Source organism: Oryctolagus cuniculus, chromosome 1 (assembly GCF_964237555.1).
Source record: "Oryctolagus cuniculus chromosome 1, mOryCun1.1, whole genome shotgun sequence".
Lineage (NCBI taxonomy): Eukaryota > Metazoa > Chordata > Mammalia > Lagomorpha > Leporidae > Oryctolagus > Oryctolagus cuniculus.
The window spans coordinates 225,956,973-225,979,562 of NC_091432.1; the positions used below are offsets into that span (position 1 = coordinate 225,956,973).

Sequence of the window (22,590 nt, forward strand, 5' to 3'; positions counted from 1 at the left end):
TCTCTCTCCTGAACTCCGGGCCCAAATATCCGTCAGCCTGCTCCGCCTGTCCACTTGGATAGCACATGGGCACTTCAAGTCCAACTCCCAACCTCCCCCCCGACAAGCCTGGTCCCCTATGGGTGGCCTCCGTCCAATCAAGCCAGTGCCTGAGCCACCTGCGAGTCAGTCTGGGTCATCCCCGCCCCTCCGTGGTGCCATCTCTCTCCCCAGCCCCACACAGTCACCAGGTGCAGCCCTTCACCCTCTACACACGGCCCTCAGGCAGATGCAGCCCCTCCCTCCCCACCAAGACCTCCTAACCCCAGCCAGCATCCTCTCTTGGAAGCAAGCAAGTCTCTGCCTCCTCCAGGCTGGCCTCCATCTGTTCCCCACTCTGCAGACACACTGCCTATCTGGGTGCATCCGACCCTTGCTTAGAGTCCTCGGGTGGCCAGGCTCTGCCCAACTCGCCCCTACCTGCCTTTCCCACCCCATCTGCCCTCCCCTCCCTCTAACCATCCTGAACTCCCTGCGGTGCCTCGGACACATTGCACCTCCCTTTTGCATTCCAGGGTGAAAACCACTTGCACTGCTCCCCCGCCCCACCCAGCCCTTGCCTCTTCTGACTCCTCCTTCAGGCTCCAGCTGAACGGCCATTTGGCGGGGAGGCCCTTCCTGGCCGCACCTGTCCCTCCCTCCCAGAGAACGCAGTCTCGCAGTACCCACTGTGCGTCCTGTTCTGGCCTAGCACTCCCAGCACTTTCTCGTAACGGCATTTTTAATTATTTGTCTCCTGCCCCACAGACTTGATGCATCAGCCAGCAGGGGTCCTCTCCCTAGTGCCTACAGCAGCGCCTGGCCCCTACCAACAAGGAAGCGGAGCCAACTATCGAGTGCACGAGTGGCGCTCTGCCTTGCGTAGTCATCTCATGGAGCTCGCATCGGGGTCCTCTGAGCTAAGTACTATGACCCTCGTCTCATTAGGAACAGGAGGGAACTAGCAAGCTGGAAGCCAAGCCCGGCTTCTGTGCCACCACCCATGGTCCCCACCCTCTGGCCACCCCAGCCTCCCCAGGTCCCATCCGGGCTCAGAAGCCGGCGCTGCTTACCTGGAAGCAGGTGGGGCCGGGCCTGCCGGTGGGGATGTCCGACTGGTAGAAGACTTTGAGCTCTGGAGTCAGGGCGATGACGGTCTTGATCACCAAGGAGATGATGTCAGACCAGACCTTCTTGATGTCGACGCCTTTGGAAGACAGCCTGCAGAGGATGCTGGAGAACGTCCTCTTGCTGCCCGTGCTCGCGCTGTCCGAGTGGATGAAGTTGCCACTGTGGATGTTCAGCGAGTAGTTGGTCAAGTGCATGAAGACGTGGTGCAGGTTTTGGGCGCTGGGCTCCTGGTAGGGCTCCGTGCAGAACCTGGAGAGCCCGTCTTTGGCTATGTAAATCTCCAACGGGTCTAAGGACTTGAGTAAGACGTACAGGCGAATATCAAACTTGAGCTTGTCGATCAGGAGGGGCTTACACATGTACTCCTGGACCACCGCCGGCCGGCTCTGCAGGGTCCCTGCCAGGCGGGCATCAGTGGGGTCTTTGATGAGGTAGATTCCGTCCCCCTGACAGCCGCCGTCAGGTTTCACAATAAAAGTGGGTTTCCAGGAGGGGTCCCCTTCTTTCACCATTTGTACCTGCGGAGACACGGAAGAACGGCTTAGCCCCACACCCTCTCCCGCTCTGGAGCCCCGATACGGAGAAAGATCTTAGCAAATGTTTGGCGGATGAGTGACAAAAGGATTGCGCTGCCTCTCTGGGTACACCTGATCAGCGTCCCTGGAGGTGACAACCGCCCTGGGTGCTGAGACGGTGACGTCCCAATGGTTCCCACTCCTGTGCTCACAGGGTGCAGCGTATAGGACATCACGAGACCTGGGTTTGGGTCCTGGTTTGCCAGTTACTAGCTATAGCCTTGAACAAGGTTCAAGGCCGCTGATGGGTGCCGACAGCGTGCCTGGTCCCGTGTCAGGTTAAAGGTTGATGTCCTGTTGAACCCTCACAGAAAACAGGAAACAGAGAGGGTGTAGCAGCTGTTGGGGGGGAGGTGTCAGGTGCCTGGGCTCACAATCTGGGCCCTGCTCCTCGCTGTGTGACCTGGGCAAGTCACTGAAGTTATCTGTGCCGTGCTCACCTGTGAAACGGGTGAGATGTTACGGGAGACAGTGTATGCATGGGGCCCATCACGCACAGCCCGATACCCAGAGGGAGGCCGAAAGTCTCACTTCTGCCTTCTGCCATTTTTAAAGATTTATTCATTTGAAAGGCAGAGAAAGAGAGAGAGAAATCGTTCATACGCTGGTTCACTCCTCAGGATGGCCACAATGGCCAGGGCAGAGCCAGGAGCCAGGAGCTTCATCTGGGTCTCCCAAGCAGTTGGGTCATCCTTCGCTGCTTGTCCTGCATTAATGGGGAACTGGATTAAAAGCTGAACAGCCAGGACTCGAACCAGTGCCCATATGGGATGCCAACATCACAGGCAGTGGCTTTACCAGCTGTGCCACAGCGCCGGCCCCCAGATCAATGATTTTAGAACCTTGGTGCCTTCCTCTACACTACCATGCCCTCCCTGTAAAAACAAGGATATTCAAACCCACCCCTATTGTAAAAATGAGAGAAATGAATCCGCACTAAGGGCCAAGCCTAACGCCCCCCAGAGCTGGTGCGTAGGAAGTGCGTGTTTTACTGTTTCCATCCTCAGCAGGTTCCCCTAGTAGACTTGGCCAATTCTTCCATCTGCTGAGATTTTCATGACACTGGACTGTGTCATCCACAACATTGCTCTCCTCCCAGCTCCAGGCCAGCAGGACACTCCCACAATTATCCGGGCACGTGACCAGACTTGATGGCTGCAGTGCCAGCATCCCATATGGGTGCCAGTTTGAGTCCTGGCTGCTCCACTTCCAATCCAGGTCCCTGCTGAAGTGTCTGGGAAAGCAAATGCCCAAATGCCTGGGCCCCTGCCACCTTGTGGGAGACCCAGAAGAAGCTTCTGGCTCCTGGCTTCGATTTGGCCCAGCCCTGGCCATTGTGGCCATTTGGGGAGTGAACCAGCAGACCAAAGATTTCTCTCTCTCTCTCTCTCTCTCTAACTCTGCCTTCCAAATAAATAAATCTTATATATAAAAAAAGAGGAGTAGCTGAGTTCCTGAGGAGAGGGTCCCCATGGTGGCAGCAGGGGCTTTATAAGAGGAGGAGCAGAGCCCCACGTCTGTCCCACCGTGTGACGCCCTCTGCCATGTTACAGTGCAGTGAAAGGCCCTCACCGGTGCAGTGAAAGGTGGTACGTCTTTGTACTGGACTTCCGGCCTCCGCAACCAGAAGAGACACAGTTCTTGTCTCTATAAAGTACTCGGTAGCAGGTGGCACTAAGAAAATGGACTAAGACTCCCTGAAGGCACATGCGAGATGCTTCATGCAGTTCTGGGGAATGGACAGACTGGGATAGCAGAAGAGGAGGCTGTCACCAGGGCCCAGGGGCTGCAGCAAACTTTAGAGGGAGCCACACTCTCTGCCCAGCCTGAAGCCCCCTCCGGAACTCTGCAGCTGAGGGCAGGCCCAGCAGGTGGAGCTGATGGCACGCCCCCACGCTGGCTGCCCAGAGCCCTCTACCTGCGCAGGCGCACCTGACCCAGGACACCTGCACCATGGCCGGTGCTTGTCTCTTGGACCAGCCTATTTTTCTAAGTGGAGCTTTTGCCAATTCCTTGCTCTGGGCTTGTAAAAGATCTTTAACAATGGAGAAACACTCAAAGCCTTTATCATGGTCTGTATCAGTTGGTCCCCCCATCAGCAGGGTTTGAGGCAGGAACATGGGAGATCAATGCAAGCCTCCCAGGGCCTTCCACTGAGCCCTTCTTGCAACTGCGACCTTGACGTTTAGGTAGTTATTTAATATTCATCCAAAACGTCGTTGCACTTGGCTCTTTACAGTAAACACAAGCTGGCTGGACAGACGACGGTCACGGATCAGGAGGTGCACAGTGTTAGGTGCGCTGATGGGTGGTTTTCCTCTCTGAAAAGCTCTTGCTGTGCCAAAGATGCTAGTAGTTCAATATTTTATCAGGAGCAATATTTTCTCCTTTGAATTCAGCGTATGTGTCTTAAATAAATTATACTCCAGGGTCAATAGTCTCTGTCATTCACTGCATTACTGAATCTTTCTCCCGCTCTTTGCCAGGGTGCTACCTACAAACCCATACCCACAGAATCGTTGATTCAGGGGGAGCTGAAAGGATCCCTGGAGACTAACATCTTCCAATCGTTGCGTAATTCCAAGGGGAAACTTCGCTGGCGGTCATGCTGGGCCCCATGGCCTCCTGACCCCACCTCAGGCGCACCATGCCGTTTTTAGCCCTAGAGACAGACAGTGAAAGGTCTCGCCTTCCAGATTCCTGGAGGGAGGATTCACTCAAGGTTCCAGACAGTTTTGAAATCTGAGCTATGGCGTCACGCTGACCAGTTTAGCGCCTGAGCGTGGCTGTCTTGGAGCTGGATGTGCAAGTGCTGAGTCGGCCGGAACCAGGACTGCCCCAGTGTCAGCTCTTCTGTCTGGGTTCCCGGCTAGTGAAACTACAGATGCCTTTTTTTTTTTTTTTTTGACAGGCAGAGTGGACAGTGAGAGAGAGAGAGACAGAGAGAAAGGTCTTCCTTTTGCCGTTGGTTCACCCTCCAATGGCCGCCGCAGCTGGCACGCTGTGGTTGGTGCACCGCGCTGATCTGAAGCCAGGAGCCAGGTGCTTCTCCTGGTCTCCCATGGGGTGCAGGGCCCAAGCACTTGGGCCATCCTCCACTGCACTCCCTGGCCACAGCAGAGAGCTGGCCTGGAAGAGGGGCAACCGGGACAGAATCTGGCGCCCCGACCGGGACTAGAACCCGGTAAGCCGGCGCCGCAAGGCGGAGGATTAGCCCATTGAGCCACGGCGCTGGCCTAGATGCCTTTCTATAGGGAAAGCCTCATATGTAGTTGTTAGCACGCGGTTCCATGGCCACTGGGTCCCTTCTGCTCTCAAAAGAAAAAGACTTTTCAGAATCCGCAGGCCCTCTCCTCTGAGGCTTTATTCACGGAAGAGCCTTTCCCTCCAGGGAATGCCAAGAACCGATGCCCTGGTTCTTAGCAGGAACGAAAATACAGCCCTGGCCCAGCCCCAGGAAGTCAGAGCAGGGACCTGGGCATGACCATGGCTGAGCCTGATGTGTGTTCTGTCTGTGAGTCACTGGACTAAGGTGAATGAGACACAAATACAACCCGACACCCACATACTGGATGGAGCGCCATGCGTTGGTGTTTGCTGGTTACTCTTGGGCTACAGCTTGTGGTCTTCTAGTTTTACCCAGACCTGCCCTTGCACGTGAATTCCATTACCTCGTCCTTGTGTACCTGAATGGCTGAAGGAGACACACGGGAGAAGGAGTGGCCTGATTACTTAGCTATACTGTCAGGGGCTATTGAAAATTTTGGTGCATCTTTTACTGCCCCCTAGTGGCTGTGTGGGAAATGAGCCTGGGAAAGTCGCCTTGCCTGAAATTCCAACACTTCTTTAGCCGTTAGATATCAAGATGTCGAATGGTATTGAAGAAGCACGCTGAACATGGAATATGACTCAATCATTAAGAAAGAAAGATTCTGGCACAGACTACAACAGGGGAAACCAGAGGGCCTTATGTTAAGTGACCTAAACCAGACCCATGAAGACTCACTCATTAGCTACCTAGGGTAGCTAAATTCATAGAGACAGGAAGTTCAATGATACTTTCTAGGGGATAATGAGGAGTTAGCATTTTTTATGATTTATTTTATTTATTTGAAAGGCAGAGTTAGAGAGAGAGAGAGAGAGAGAGAGAGAGAGAGATCTTCCATCTGCTGGTTCACTCCCCCAAATGGCTGCAAGGGTCAGGGCTGGGCCAGGCTGAAGCCAGGAGCCAGGAGCTTGTTCTGGGTCTCCCACATGAGTGCAGGAGTCCAAGTACTTGGGCCATCTTCCACTGCTTTCCCAGGTGCATTAGCAGGGAGCTGGACCTGAAGTGGAGCAGCCCAGACTCGAACCTGCACCCATATGGGTTGCCGGCACTGCAGGTGGTGGCGTAACCCTCTGTGGCACAACTCCAGCCCTGGAAGTTAGCATTTTACTGGGACAGTGCTTTAGTTTCGAAAAATGAAGGAAGCTGTGGAGATGGATGGTGAAGGTGGTCCCACAATAATGTGACTGCCCTGAATGCCACTAAAACGCACACTGAACCAGTACTTAAACTGGGGGTGGGCATTTGGCCTAGCGGTGATACTGCTTGGTACAACCGCACCACACACTGGCGTTCCTGGGTTCAAGTCCAGACTCTGCTCCCGATCCCTGCTAATGTCACCCTGGAAGGCAGCAGATGATGGCCCACGTGCCTGGGCCCCTGCCACCCGCATGTTGGAGTTCCAGGCTCCTGCGTCCTCCCGGCCCAGACCTGGCTGTCGCAGGGATCTGTGGAGATGGAAGATCTCTTCTACTGTCCATGTCTTTTCCCTCTGTGTGTGTGTGTCTTCCTTTTAAATAAATAATTTTAAAAAATAATTCAGCTGGTTAATTTCATTTTATATGTACCTTATCATAATCTGTTCATCTAAAAAAAAGAAAGAATTTTGGTGTCCGAAACAGTACTGAAGTAGAAAACAAACAATGTGGCTTTTTTCGTCTCCCAGTGGTTGGGTCCTCTCTGGCTGTGTGACCGTGAGAAGGACCTGTAAAATAGAGGGGTCACACCAAGGGCCCTGGCTTCAGCCGGCTGCTGAGTGCAGAGTGCTGATTTATCTGGACGCCACCCCGGTTGAAGGCTGTGTTACAGACACGCGGGCGGCATTAATCACACTGGGGAGTTCATCCCGTGCGACCGTGATCAGCGCAGGAGGATGATCTATAAAGGCAGGAGATTTGGCGTGGAGATTTACGACGCGTCTGAGGACGGCGGCTGGGCGGTGGGGAGAAGCAGGTGCGCGTGTTTGGAGGGAGAAGTTCAGCAACTGGGATATGGAGCCACAAAACCTTAATATCAGCGGTGAGGGGCTGGTTAAGAGGATGACTGCTGGAGGAAGGCAGGGGAGTCCGAGCCAGTTAGAGCAGTCCTTTGCCACTCTAGGGGGGATCTGCATCCAGTCTGAGCAACCCAGACCCTGGGGGTCACAGGCACAAGGTGCAGATCTGACGCAGATACGAGCCTCCAGGAGGCAAAATGGATGCACGCAGCGTGGGAGGCAGGCGCCAGCCCCTGCCAGTCTCCGGGGGCTGAGCCTGGCGCCCAGGGAAAATCCCTACAAGTGTTCGGGCAATTTCTGGGTGCAGGCAAGGTCACCCAGCAAGGCCACCCAAGGCCAGAGGGGACGGGCAGGAGGCTCGGCAACGGGGCAGAGCTGGTGGAGACGAGCGCTCCAACAGAAACACACTGCAGCAACGGCGGGCATTCTGGAGGCGGGCAGAGGGGGATGCGTCTGGGGAGCTGTGGACGTAGAACCCGTGGCCATTTCACTGGGGACAGCAGCAGGGGCCAGAGCAGCGGCACAAGTGCACAGGCGCACACACTCCGGAGCGTGCGGTACCGGTCAGGCACTGCTCTGGGCATTTTCCATGTATTACCTCGCTTACGCCTCACAATAACCCCATTATACAGGTGAGGAAAACGGAGGCCCAGGGACTCGAGTAACTTGCCAGAAGCCACACACAGCCAGCAGGTGAGAGGGGCCTCGATGATCATCAGTTTAGGGAGTTTGGACAAGGTCCCCAAGTGATGGGGACTCACTGAAGGGCCTGGGAAGAAGGTAACAGAATCGGGCCAGTGCTGTAGCATGGGCTCTCAGCTGCCCCAGGGCAAACACACCAGCAGGGGCAGCGGGGGAGGCTGGCAGGGGACATGGGGGATGGAGCAGGGCTGAGAAATAGTTTGCAGATGAAGTCGACAGAACTGGGTCACTGGGTGAGCAAGACAGGAGCGTGTGGGACAACGTCCAATTGTCAGAGCGGATGGCGCTTATGGGCCCAGGGAACACCAGGGGAGGATGGGGGGTGGGGGGGGTGGGCTGGGGGGAGGTGGAGAGCCAGGCAGAGGGACACAGAGGGCCCCACAGTCAGGGACATCTGGAGTCCCCGGAAACACACCTGGGGTTTAGGGGAGCCCTGGGGCGGGCAGGCCCCCAGAATGGTGGTGGCAGCCCTGGCAACAGCCCAGCCCACCCAGGGAAAGCAGGCAGGGGAGGGCACAGCTGCGGACCACAGGCAGCGGCGAGCAGAGGAGATCACCCCTCGTCCTTGTCTGGTGTCGGTGCTTGGCCTGCGGGCAGTGGATGGGACTTGCCCCACGCCCCCGAGGCCTGCGGTGGGGCACTGAAATAGGGACCCGAGGGAGAAGAGGCAGGGCCGGGGCGGCTGGTGAGCGGGCAGGTGTGGACGGGCAGACGCGGAAGGAGCCACAGCGGTGACAGTGCCGACCAGGAAGAGAAGTTGGTGAGAAGGCAGAGGGGACAACGAGGCGCTCGCGTCATCCAGGGAGGACGACTGAGCAGCCGGCGCCACCAAGCTCATTTCTGCCTCTGTGGCCTCGCTCAAGCCCTGGACGGCTCACTGGGGCCAGGCCGCGCTGTCAACATCGCCCAGAGGGGACTGATGGTGACGCCAGGCCCCTCCCCATCCCAGAGAGTGAGAACGGCTGCGTGGCAGGGGGTACACGCCGGCTTTGACCTGTGTCTGGGAATATCTTCAGCTGGAGGAAGAAGGGCATCCAAATAGGGCCTCAGCTCAGTGGGCAGTGGGCAGCAGGCAACCATGGGCCCCTGGGAAAGTGGTGGAGCCTGACCCTGCAGGGGCAGAGCCCTCCCTAGCTGGGGGAGAGTTCTGGTTAATAAGACCTAAACAGCGAAGGAAAACAGCCCTGGGGATGGCGCTGTGGCATGATGGGTAAGGCTGCTGCCTGCAACACCTGCATCCCATATGAGCACTGGTTCCTGTCCCTGCTATACCCAGATCTCCAGATTACAACTTTTATTTGAAAAGCAGAGTTACAGAGTAGGGGCAGGGTGGGGAGACACAGAGAGAGATCTTCCATCCCCTGATTCATTCCCCAAACAGCTGCAACTGCTGAGGCTGGGTCAGGCCAAAGCCAAGAACCTGAACTCTATCCAGGTCTCCCACGTGGGTGGCAGGGGCCCAAGCACTGGGGCCAATGTCTGCTGCTTTCCCAGGTGCGTTAGCAGGAAGCTCGATCAGAAGTGGAGCAGCCGGGACTCGAAACAACGCTCAGATGGGATGCCATCATTGCAGGCGGTGGCTTAATCTGTTGCGCCACCGTGCCGGCCCCAGTCCAAAGTTGTTTTCTACCATAATTAACTTGGGCACCTGAAGAGGTCTCCTAGAAGAAGCCTTGCGACAAAGACCCTCCTTGTTCTGAACAGCCACATGTGGTTTGTGCTATTATGCATTCTGTCGAGTGGTGGGGGTGTAACTTCATTTCATCACTATCTCCCCATTCTTTGGAAACCGAGGCCCAGAAAGCCACGTGGGGACGCCCATGGTCACAGGGGGCCCCGCAGCTATCCTCTCTCCTGGAGACACTCTCAGAGTCACCCGAGGCGGAGGGGGAGACACCGCAGGGCCTGGGCTGCTCCATGTGCTTCTGCTCAGGCAAACTGAGGGCTCCGGGGGAGGCGGGGCTCGTCCTGTGCTCTACCCCAGCACCCCCCACCTCTGGTGGACAGCACCTGCGCACGGGGCACAACCCACCCATTCATCAGCACACACAGCACCACTCGAAGCCACACCTGGGACCCTCGGCCCTCTTCCCAGGAAGGAACTGGTGGGTGGTTTTGTGACACCGGAGCCCTCCCTGCCGGAGCTGGGCAGCCCCTTCCCCTCCAGTCAATCCCAGGCAGCCCACTCCCCATCCCTCCGTGGTTCCCTAGAGAGCAGGTGCTAAGCCAGGCGAGCCCCCAGCCTGGCCCTCTCCCCAGCCACAGGACCGCTTCCTCTTCCGGCCCTCCACCCACAATGGCCTCCTGAGTGCCTGGGAGGCTGCACAGCCGAGCCCACCCAGCCGACTGCTGAGTAAGCTCCCCTTCAGCGAAAATCGTTTTTCCGATAGTGAGGATTTCCTGCTAATGAACTGGCTAAATAATCCCGCAGCTCACTTCCCAGCGCACGTGACTCCGTCACAGTGGCGAGCGCTGGAGTTCGCCGGCCCTGGCTGCCCTCCTGCCCAGCGTCACGTGCCCGTCTTTCTCGCATTCCTGCCAGAAGTCACGCTTTAAACTTTTCAACGAGGTACACGAATATCGTTGTGTTTTTTTTTTTTTTTTTTTTTGACAGGCAGAGTTGGACAGTGAGAGAGAGAGAGACAGAAAGGTCTTCCTTCCATTGGTTCACCCCCAAAATGGCTGCTATGACCGGCGCTGTGCCAATCCGAAGCCAGGAGCCAGGTGCTTCCTCCTGGTCTCCCATGCAGGTGCAGGGCCCAAGCACTTGGGCCATCCTCCACTGCACTCCCGGGCCACAGCAGAGAGCTGGACTGGAAGAGGAGCAACCGGGACAGAATCCGATTGTATTTTTGCAGTATTTTTGCAACGCTCAAACCCGGCGCTTTCCCTCCCGGTGCTGTTGTGGCTACAATGGCGGTACTGGTCTGGCTATTGGTAGCGGCAGGCATCCATCCCCATATGTGGACTGGGGACCTAATCTCACGGGGTTAGTTTAACTAACAAGGTTAGTAACAGCACTGCCATTTTGGTGCTTTAGAACTGGAGGTCCCCCCCCCATACTGCAAGACCCTCTCAAAAAAGGCTGAGTGAGCTACACTGCTAACTCCCTGAGGGCAGGGGAACCCTCAGCTGGGGTCCCCTGCCTGCTCTGACCCCTCCCTGTGCAGGCAAAGCACGATGGATGGAGCGGGACGTGGCAAATGCTCCTTGGAACCTGTCCGCTGTCTCACCTCGCGTAGCGCTGTGCTGTTTTATCCAGGCCACAGTCCCGCCACCTGGAGGGCTAAGCCTGCGTGACTCCATCCACTTTCTGGGCTTCAAAGTCTTTGCTTAGCAGTTAAGATACCCGCATCCCTTATTGTCAAAGTGCCTGGGTTCAGTCCCAGGCTCTGGCTCCTGGTGATACAGACCCTGGGAAGGCAGTGGCGATGGCTCAAGTGTTTGTGCTCCTGCCACTCATGTGGGAGACCCGGACCGAGTTCCCAGCCCCCAGCTTTGCCCCTGCCACTGCAGGCATCTGGAGAGTGAACTGGCGGGTGGGAGCCCTCTCTCTTTCTCTCTGCCTCTCAAAAATTTTTTTAAAAAATCATCATAATAAAATGTGCTCTGAATGCAGACAGCTCCCCAGTGTGTCCCTGGCACACACCTCCCTGGTCACCAGACTCGTATAATCTCACCTGCCAGAGTTGCACATCCCAAACTCAGCTCTTTGGTCTCTTCCCTCAAGGGGGCCACTACTGTGCACCTGTCTCAGTAAACATTACCACTCTCCACCCACGTCTCAAGCCAGAAATCCGGCATTGGCTACCCTGTCACCAAACTCCGACGGTCTTATTAACACACTGCCTGGTCCCCAGGCCTCTCAGCATGTCCCATGTCTATCAACTCAGTCGCTTCCAAGGGACATGCAGGGCTGCAGCAAGGCTGTGTGCCGGGCACTCCCTCACCATATTTCCAGTTCTCATAAGGCAAGCCTGGGTGGGGGTGGGGGAGGCATGGAAGGACAAGCCGATAAAACCACAGCTTTCATAGGTCAAAACCATCTCTCCCTCATCTATGTGATTGCATAGGGTTCTACTTAACATAGCACCGCCCCTCCATCACAGATCACAGGTGCAGGAACTAGGACTCAGTGGATGAGTTATATGAGTCTTGTCCCCCAAGTCGCATTAATGAGCCAGGACCAGAACACAAGTGTGTGTGCAGATTCCCAAGGCCACGCTGTTCCTGCCCAATCACACATTTTAGGGCCCGTACCAGCTCCATGGCTTCACTACTTTAAAATGTAATTAATAGTGGCTGGTGCCATGGCTCACTAGGCTAATCCTCTGCCTGCGGCGCCGGCACATCAGGTTCTAGTCCCGGTCGGGGCGCCGGATTCTGTCCCGGTTGCTCCTCTTCCAGGCCAGCTCTCTGCTGTGGCCCGGGAGTGCAGTGGAGGATGGCCCAAGTGCTTGGGCCCTGCACCCCATGGGAGACCAGGAGAGGCACTCGGCTCCTGGCTTGGGATCGGCGCAGCACACCAGCCATAGCAGCCATTTTGGGGGTGAACCAACGGAAGGAAGACCTTTCTCTCTGTCTCTCTCTCTCTCACTGTGTAACTTTGCCTGTCAAAAAAAAAAAAAAAAAAAAAAAAAACAACGTAATTAATAGTAACATCCAACAACAACAGGCACCTACAATGTGCCTTACACTCATGATTTTACTTAATTCTCACAGTCACACCAAGAAAACTACTGAATTTTTTCTTGTTTAGAATTGTCACTTTGTTCTATCCTTTAGTACTGTGTGTGTGAGAGAGAGAGGGACAGACAGAGACAGAGAGACTGATTTTTTAAATCTTTAAACTTATTTTCATTTTTATTTGCAAAGCAGAGAAAGAGACAGAGACACAGACACGGGGAGATCTTCCACCCACTGGCTCATTCCCCAAACACCTGCAACAGCCAGCAGCCTGGAGCCAGGAGCCTGGAACTCAGTCTGGGTCTCCGGAATGGGTGACAGGGACCCAAATACTTGAGCCGTCATCAGTTACCTCCCAGGGCTCACACTAGCAGGAAGCTGGAATCAGAAGTGGAGAAGCTGGAGCCAGAACCAGGCACTCCGACATGGGATGCAGGCATCCCAAGCGGTGTCTTGATCAGTGCTCTAAACACTTTTGATGTTACAAATGAGGGTTCTGAGGCTCGAGAGGTCAGGTGACCTGCAGGTGACACAGTTGGGTGACCAATCCGAAGGTTAAGAGGGCAAGATCAATAGCGAGAGCAAGGGGGAGGGGCAGGGGCGGGGCGGGGCGAGGCACGGGGACCTCCGGTTGGGCTGGAAGCTGGCCCCTTGGCGCCCTGAGCGTGGGCAGCGTGGCCGGGGGCTGGGGCCGCTGGTTCAGAGTCCCAGGAAGGAAGCGGGCACATCCAGAAGTCAGTGTGCAGCACTCAGAAGCCTCCCTGGAGAACCTGGCCGGGCAGCCGCAGGGCAGCCGCCTGATCACCTGTGCCAGGAGCGAGGAGCGGGAGCCCGGGATCTCGCACAAGCCCGTGGGCTTTCAGCGCTGGTATAAATTTCAAGGGGAAGCACGAAGGTGTTGACATGCCAGGAACGACTTTAACGAGCCTTGGATCACAGAGCTCGGCGGGGTTCTAAACGGCGCTGGGCTGTCTTTCCCGGAGGAGCCCCCACGGAGCCCTGGGAGCCGCTTTTCCCTCCCTTTCGCGAGGCCTATCTGGGTCGCCCTCCCCTCATTTCAGGCACCAGAGGTCCCCACCTCCACCCCCCCCCGACCTGACCCCCCCCCGCTACTGTCCCCTCCGTGTCTGTAAGAAAAGCGCCCTGCTTCCTTCTCCCTGCAACCTCATTAAATCAAGAACCACAAGGGAGGTGGTCTGTCTTGTGGGGGGAGACTCCCGGGGCTGCTCCCCCACACTCACTGCCCCCTCTGGGGGACCCCACCAGCCACTGCTGCCACCAGCGCAGGCTCAGGCCTGGGAGGGGAGTGTGGGTCCCCTTTTATGGCCTGAACCAAGCCTGGGCCCCCCACTGTCTCCTTAGTGCCCCACCAGCCACAGACCAAGCTTGTAAAAATAAATGAATAAGACTTTAATTAATGACTCCAAGGGAGCAGCAGGGAATAAACACAGAGAAGCGCACGTGCCTGGGTAATTCTGTCGCAAGACCTTCGTTGCAGCCTGGCAGGCTGTGGGGATTGTCCTAGGACAGCGCAGCTCAGCGCTGTCCCGGGGCACTGGACAGGCCATCTTCTCTGGGGAGAGCTGGCCGATGAGCCAGCAGGACAGGGCAGGTGTGCCACAGTCCCAGTGCGACAGCCATTTCAGGACCTCGGGGTGTAACCCTGACAACTAAACAGCCACGGGAGAAATCTCCCGAAGGCACCTCAGGGTGTTTGGTACACAGCAGTGTCCGTATCTGCATCTACCAAACAGACATGCTAAGAAAACTCCCTGGGCCAGCCTTTTCCCGGCCTGCCAGGCTGGAGACCACTGGGAGAACTGGGATGCTCTTGGGGACACTAACAGGAGCTCATGTAGACGTGGGTGAGTAAAGTGGGCTGATGAGAAGCACGGTGTACACAGTAAGGCGGGACAGGCACAGTGCTCGGCGTGACATAATCGACATAATCACGCTACAGCCCACTTCATCTTGGAGACGGTTTGCTTTCTTTGCCTTAAACTTTAAGCCAAATGTGCATGAACTCTGTTTTTGCCTGTATGATTTTTTTAAAGATTTATTCATTATCACTCTGAAAGGCAGAGTGACAGAGAGAGAGAGAGAAGGAGAGAGAGGAGAGAGGTCTTCCACCTGCTGGCTCACTCCCCAACAATAGCAGGAGCCCAAAACTCCATCCAGCTCTCCCATGTGGGTGGCAGGGGCCCAAGGGCTTGGGCCATCTTCCGCTGTTTTCCCAGGTGCATTAGCAGAGGGCTGGATCAGAAGTGGAGCAGTGGGGACTCCCACTGGTGCTCTCTTATGGGATGCCAGAGCCGCAGGCAGAGGCTTAAAAACCCATTGCTCCACAGTGCCAGCCCCTGCATGATTTTTTTAAATATCTCATGGTTACCTAAACCAAAGGAGGGAGTCCAAGAGCACAGCACAGAGACCCATCTGCAGAGTTTGCTCCGGTAAATCATTCATTCCTGAGCTTGAAGCCCTTTCTAAGCATCGGGCAGGTGCTTCCCATGTGTCACGGTGGGGGACAGAGAGCGAGAGCCTCAGTGAGCCTCGCGGCGCTGGGCGCTGTGCAGTGCTCTCTTGTTACACCCTCTCTCTTGTTCAGCCTTCTGAGGGCCCTGGGAGATGGACACTGTTGAGTTTTAAGGAGACAGAAGGCATTTCTGTGGGGTCACACACGTGGCAGCGTGTGGCGTCAGATGCGAGTGTGGCTGGCCCCAGGGCCCAAGGTCTCCACTTAGACAGCAGCGGTGCAGGAGGCTTCCCTGCCTGCCATCACCGTGTGCAGCACCCGCCTTCCAGCTGCAGTGAGAGCCCTGGAAAGGCCAGGCCTGTGCCCGGCTGTTTCCATGGTGCTGGTCTCAGGGCCAAGAAAAATGCCGGAGACCATAGCTAAGAGAGCTCAGGAGACCTGGGTGTGATGTTGAGACTTGGGGAGCGTTGGAACAGTCCCACTGGCCGATGAGCCATCCTGAAAAACACTAAATCGCCCCTTTCCTGAACATGATCAAGGACGGGCTGGAGTCTGATCACCTGTCCAGGTGAGAGGGGCGGTGGCCCGGAGAGTCTGCTAGGTCCTGGCCAGCCCCTGCGCTCTGCAGGTTCTTTGGTGCCATCTCAGCTTCCTATCTGTACAGTGGAGGCGTTGGTCTGACGACCCCGTCGAGAATTCTGCTCAGGGCTTCTGAGATCCTCCACACTCTCTGGGGAACAAGGGGGTTCCAACAAGACCACCTGCAGGGGGCGCCAGGCCATCAGAGATCAAGGATGCTTCTGTGGACACCCTCTCGGCATAGGTGGACGTCCGGGCTCTGACCTCCCACGACAGCAACCATGCAGGCAGGGGAGACAGACCAGGCTCATCCTGATTCAGAAAGCAAAGTGGCAATCACGCAAACTCATAACATCACAGACATAATGCTGCGATGTGTTAAAAATTAAATGCCTTCAAGCAATGTTAAGAGTGCTAGTGTTTCTTAAGAAAGAGAGAGAAAAAAATGCTTCTGTCCCATGTGGAGCGAGCCGTAGCTCTCACTGAGGCTGCCACTGCCACCTAGGGGGAGGTCTGGAAATTTCCGCGAGTGTTTTTCATTGGATGGTATGACTGGCATTTGGCGGGCAGGGCTGTGGAATGCCAGGCAGACAGCAATGCGCCAGGCAGTCTTGCCATCCTGCGTGCAGGGGAAAGCTCTGGTTAGACACAGGGGGACCGCCCAGAACCTAACGCCACGGTACACAGAAACAGAAATTATGTTTGGAAGGAAGACCTTTCTCTCTGTCTCTCCCTCTCACTGTCTGTAACTCTACCTCTCAAATAAATTAATAAGATCTTAAAAAAAAAAGTATTTTTACATGGTTTAAAGTGAGCATCACAATGTTCCAGGAATGTTGGAACCATGTAAACAGAGGGAAAAACTATACTTTGCCTCTCTCCCCTTGGATTTTTATCAAGAGTCCATTCAATACTCAGCAACATCACATTACCAGTGGCACAGTGACGCCACCCACGCACCATCCAGTGATAATATATGAATATAGCTATATAGATAAAATATGAATATATGAATAGTCAAATATAAAGAAATATACAGACTACAGTGGTTAATCCAATACCATCTTTTCTGTTATATAGTACAACAGTCTTTCTAGTGCCAAAGTATTTCTTCATTGAAATATATCACATTTTGTTACAAAGAAATTTTCCTTATTTTCTGCTTTCAAGAGTATTTAGAGTAGTTTTTGGTTTAATTTTAAAAAGCGTCGTATATGCAGGTTCATTATATTTCCTTTTCCGATACTAAAGAGAACGCCTCTAGTTTTTTTAATGAAGGGTGGGGACGATGCCTGCAACCCCACAGCAGTGAGCACACCTGGTGCCTATGAAAAGAAACCAGGGTTTCTCGGAGAACTGGGTGGTTCCAGGACCAGGGCAAGGACAGGTAAGAGGGGCCTGGAACACATTTTTGTGGCACAAGTCAAAGCATGCTTAAAGGATAAGAGGGACTGGTACAGGGGCTTGGCGCTTCACTGGCCAAACCTTGGATAATTTGAGCATCAAAATAAATGATGACGGTAAAAGCTGACAACTCATTGGATACAACAAGAATGCACGAGTTCACGCTAGCGTGTTTCTCTCGCAGTTGAAACTCAGTGAGCAAATGTGGAGCTGGGTACCCACCAGTTGGCAACCATCACAACAACTGATTAGGGCAAGAATCACCGAAAAAGGTTAAAACGAGATGGGGAAAGTGTGAGGAACAACAGGACGTGACATCAAGTGTCTTCCCACAGGGAGCTTCTTAGCCAGAAAGTGGAAAATAGGGGCTGTCCATTGGCAATCTGGCAGGCACCACCCTAACCAAGTGATTAAAGTCAGCGGCACTGGAAGTAAGACACATCGCCGTCCTGTGCCTCCAGATATGAGCCCCCTGAGAAAGAACACAAAGGCGTACCCTGAACTGAGTGATGAGGAAACCCCAGACAAACCCAAATTGAAAGGCAGTCGGCCGGTGCCATGGCTCAATAGGCTAACCCTCCGCCTTGCAGTGCCAGCACACCGGGTTCTAGTCCCGGTCGGGGCGCCGGATTCTGTCCTGGTTGCCCCTCTTCCAGGCCAGCTCTCTGCTGTGGCCCAGGAGTGCAGTGGAGGATGGCCCAAGTGCTTGGGCCCTGCACCCCATGGGAGACCAGGAGAAGCACCTGGCTCCTGCCTTCGGATCAGCGTGGTGCGCCGGCCACAGAGCGCTGGCCGCGGCGGCCATTGGAGGGTGAACCAACGGCAAAAGGAAGACCTTTCTCTCTTCTCTCTGTCTCTCTCTCTCACTGTCCACTCTGCCTGTCAAGAAAAAAAAAAAAAGAAAGGCAGTGTGCCAACATCTCTAGTCTGTACTCATGAAGATGCCAGTGTCATGAAGCACAGAGGAAGATGACGAACCTCCTGCAGATTAAAGGAGAGCAACGAGACACACGGCAGCTCCAGAGCTTTCTCCGGCTCCCCGTTACTGGGACATTGTCAAAGGCCAAGCAGGAAACAGCTGACAGTGAAGAGGCAACCTACGGAACCGGAGAAAATATTTGCAAACCGTCCATCTGATAACGGCTGAGTAGCCAAAACTCGGACACCTCAACAGTGCAGCCAGAAAACAAACAGGCAAAGGACAGAACAGATGTTTCTCAGGAGAAGATACACAACGGCCGACGGAGAAATACAAATGAAAACCACAACGAGATGATCACTTTACACCTGGCAGAACGCCTGCTGTGGAAGACAGAAAGGTACATTTTGGAGCGGGTGTGGAGCATGGGGGACCCTTAGGCTGCGTTGGTAGGGATGTAAAGCAGCACAGTCATTAGGGAGAACAGCATGAGGGGTCCTCAACCCACGGAAGGCAGACCCACCACACGATGCAGCAGGCCCGCCCCGGGGGGCACAGCCAGGCCAAGCGAGATGACTGGTGAAGAGGCGTTTGCGCTCTCTGGTTCCTCAAAGTGCTGCTCACAGCAGTCAGCCAACCCAATCCCACCAGCTGACCAATGGGCGGTGAAAATATGTTATACACAAGGCAACCCTGGTCATCTTTAAAAAGAAGTGGATCCTGGCCGGCGCCACGGCTCACTAGGCTAATCCTCTGCCTGCGGCGCTGGCACCCCGGGTTCTAGTCCTGGTCAGGGCACCGGATTCTGTCCCGGTTGCCCCTCTTCCAGGCCAGCTCTCTGCTGTGGCCAGGGAGTGCAGTGGAGGATGGTCCAAGTGCTTGGGCCCTGCACCCGCATGGGAGACCAGGAGAAGCACCTGGCTCCTGCCTTCGGATCAGTGCGGTGCACCGGCTGCAGCGCCAGCCGCAGCAGCCATTGGAGGGTGAACCAATGGAAAAAGGAAGACCTTTCTCTCTGTCTCTCTCTCTCTCATTGTCCACTCTGCCTGGAAAAAAAAAAAAAAAAGAAGTGGATCCTGTCGTTTGCACCAACGTGGGTGAACCTGGAGAAAGAAGGATGTGTCAGTGAAAGCCAGGCACAGAAGACAGGCAGCGCGGGGTCTCTCTCAGAAGTGGAGCCTGAAAGAGTGGAGCTCACAGGAGAGAGTGGAATGGTGGTCGCCAGGGGTGGGGGAGAACAGAGATGTCGCACAGAGGCTGCAAAGCTTCCGTTAGATCCCAGGGAGCTGCTTAGGGGTCTATGGCACATCTTGGGGACTATCATTGAAAATTGCTAAGAGCGCAGATGCCAAGTGTTCATTCCACTCAAAAAGAATGTTAGGCATATGAGGTGATCATATATTACTTTGCTCAATTTAGCCATTCCACAATGTATGTGTGTGTGTATATATTTCAAAACAAGATGTTGTATGTGACAAGCAAATAAATAATTATATTTGTCAACTTTTAAAAATCTATTTGCTGCTACCTTCACTAAAAGCTTTTGTGTTACCTTTTCACATTATTTTTGGATGTGAAGATCTAATGAGACAATGAATGTGTAGATGTCTGTTTGTATGTTACTTATTGCTGTCTGTTTCCAGCATACGAGGGGACTTCGACAGGTTCATGGGAAATGGAATGAAAGCTTCGTTTTTATGCAAAAACAATGGTGAAGTCCATGCATATAAGGAATCTTTGAAGAGTTCATGAGAAATACATATTATAAAAAAATACTATGCATGGATTTCAATTTTGCAGCACCAGAATATATGGATTATTTGTCTCAAATCTTCATATCAAAAAGTAATATAAAAGAGGTAATACACATAAAAAATTAGTGAAAAGTGAATTGACTTTTTATTTTATAAATTGATAATATATATTTTCCATGTGTAGCATTCTGAAATATATATACATTACATTTACATTCAATTGAGCTAATTTGTAAATTCTATTTTCCACAAACTTTTTAAGTACCCTCGTGTATGTACACATATAACATACAAGTATATATGTGCTATGTATACTACACATACACTATGCATGTGTACATAAACACTACATTATATAAACGCTATATATCCATACACATATGGGCACATACTCATGTAATATCATCTGTACAAAGAGGACTAAATTATGTACATGCACATTACACATGTATGTCTGTATTTGCACAGTCATTTTGGCATCTGCTTTATTACCCTATTACAGTGCAAGAGAGTTGTGACTGATCTCAAGAGGTTATATGCATCCATCCCGCGAGCTCAGATGGTTTAAAAACCTAGATCAGGTGAGGCTGATTTATCCTTGCTATCTCTAGAGATGGCTACTGGGTAGAAATAAATAACTTTGATAATCACATAATTTCCCATAAACGAAATCAATCTGATTCGCTGAGATTTGCTGCTTTTCTTTCACATCCTTTATACCTATCTGCTTCTCCAACAGGATCTGCAGACTGGGTGATCCCTAACCGTGCCCATCTGAACTGACCCTGAACTTGGTTCTGGTTCTTCTAAACATGATTTTGTGCACTGAGAGTGCTTCTCAGGGCCTCCCCAAGTGTGGTTCATCTGAAGGCTACGACATCCTTCCTTGGGAATTATTTTTATCATTTAGCCCGGGTCCCTTTCCTCTTGCTCATCATTGGATACAACTGACAGTGAAAACAAAAACCCTGTTGAGTCCCCCCACCCTTTTATAAAAATGAGATTCAGCTATTGCTTACCGTTTAAATACATGTCTATTTTTCTCACTTGCAATTAGAGGGCCCTTGTAGAGCCTCATCAGGGAAATGAGGTTATTTTAGTCCTCTAGCACGGGGATTGGCAAACTTTGGTCCATCACTCCTCGTGTTGCAAGTAAAGTTTCGGGGGGGACGTGGCCATGCTCATCCATTTGGCTGTTGTCTCTGCTGTGTCCATGCTCCAAGGGCAGAGGACAGTCACTGTGACAGAGACCCAACGAACCGCATAGTTTCTCTCTGGCTTTTATGGAAAAAGTGGTTCAACCTCTGCGCACAGATGAACAGCTGCCACCACTAATTATGCAGCATTCGCACACGGACTTCTTAGCAGCACTGACAAATGCCTGCACAGAAGGGACAGTTTTTAACTTGTTCTCGAATATTCCATATCACACATGTTTTCATTAATTGCTTGTCTCTAGACCGCCCACCTGCCAGAATTTCCTCAAAATCAGAGTTCTATTGTCTCTCTTTTGGATCACAAAAATCTCTGCTATGTGATAATTAAAAGCACGCCTTTCAGTATCTGGTAGGCCATGATTCGAAAGATGTGCCTCTTCGCGGCTGGAGTGCTTGCTAAGCGCCCAGCGAGGAACACCCAAGCCTGGGCACGGCAGGTGAACTCTCTTGTCTGCCTCACTTAGAAAATGGAGAGGCTAATGTAGCAGAGGCCTTTTTGTCCTTTACCTCAACTTGCTTCTTTTTTTTTTTTTTTTTTTTTTTTTTTTTGACAAGCAGAGTGGACAGTGAGAGAGAGAGAGACACAGAGAGAAAGGTCTTCCTTTTGCCGTTGGTTCACCCTCCAATGGCCGCTGCGGCCGGTGCGCTGCGGCCAGCGCACCGCGCTGATCCGAAGGCAGGAGCCAGGTGCCTCTCCTGGTCTCCCATGGGGTGCAGGGCCCAAGTACTTGGGCCATCCTCCACTGCACTCCCTGGCCACAGCAGAGAGCTGGCCTGGAAGGGGGCAACCGGGACAGAATCCGGCGCCCCGACTGGGACTAGAACCCAGTGTGCTGGCGCCGCAAGGCGGAGGATTAGCCTAGTGAGCCGCGGCGCCAGCCTCAACTTGCTTCTAACTAAGGTGATTCAAGCTGGGGCAGGGGCCTTCCTAAGGTCAGAAGAAGGAGGGAGGAACGGGTCCTGGAATGAAATGTAGTTGCTCTCTGCTCCCCTGTGAAGTTGCTATCTGCTTGGGTTCCTGTGCTGGAGGGATGGGGTTAACCCTTGCTAGACAGCCTACAGCTCAGTGTGTAGGTGGAAAAAACATCATCAGTAACCACACACACAAATGCTTACTGTATCAATTCCTGCAACCACCGTGTAACATTAGAGCATCCAATCAAATGGATGCATGTAACCATATAAGGGAGACAAAGAGGCTAAAACCATATAGAAGGAAATCCTCCCTCTTTGTTCCAGCATAAGAAACTCCACCTAGGCCCGTGCCGTGGCTCACTAGGCTAATCCCCGCCCTGCGGCGCCAGCACACCAGGTTCTAGTCCCAGTCAGGGCGCCGGATTCTGTCCCGGTTGCCCCTCTTCCAGGCCAGCTCTCTGCTGTGGCCCGGGAGTGCAGTGGAGGATGGCCCAAGTGCTTGGGCCCTGCACCCCATGGGAGACCAGGAGAAGCACCTGGCTCCTGGCTTTGGATCAGCCCGGTACGCCTGCTGCAGCGCGCTGGCCGCGACAGCCATTGAGGGGTGAACCAACAGCAAAGGATCAATGTTCATCTCACAGTTTGAGACTCACAGTGTGGTTATGAAAGAAGATGCCCTTAGGTTTAGGAAGTGCACACAGAAGTGTTTAAGGGGTACGGGAACATCACATGTACAACTTATTCTCAAGAAGCAAGAGAGAAAGACAGCACGAATGTGATCTAACGTTCACATCTGGTGTTGAGTGCAGGGTGGGAAGAAATTATTTGCATTATTCTTACAAGTCTACAGAAAGTCTGAAATTCTATCCCAACAAAAAGAGAAAATGGCAGGAGGC

At 53.5% G+C, this 22,590-nt stretch overlaps 1 protein-coding gene across 12 annotated transcripts in view; it reads right to left on the reverse strand.

Moving 5' to 3' along the window:
• The window catches only part of TTLL11 (tubulin tyrosine ligase like 11), a 271,423-nt gene that overhangs the window by 171,000 nt on the left and 77,833 nt on the right, over positions 1-22,590 (reverse strand). For all 12 annotated transcript variants that reach the window (XM_051855633.2, XM_051855651.2, XM_051855655.2 and 9 more), the window contains exon 4: positions 1,092-1,667. In XM_051855633.2, the coding sequence (XP_051711593.2) occupies positions 1,092-1,667 (576 nt within the window). The remainder of the gene's footprint in view (positions 1-1,091; positions 1,668-22,590) is intronic.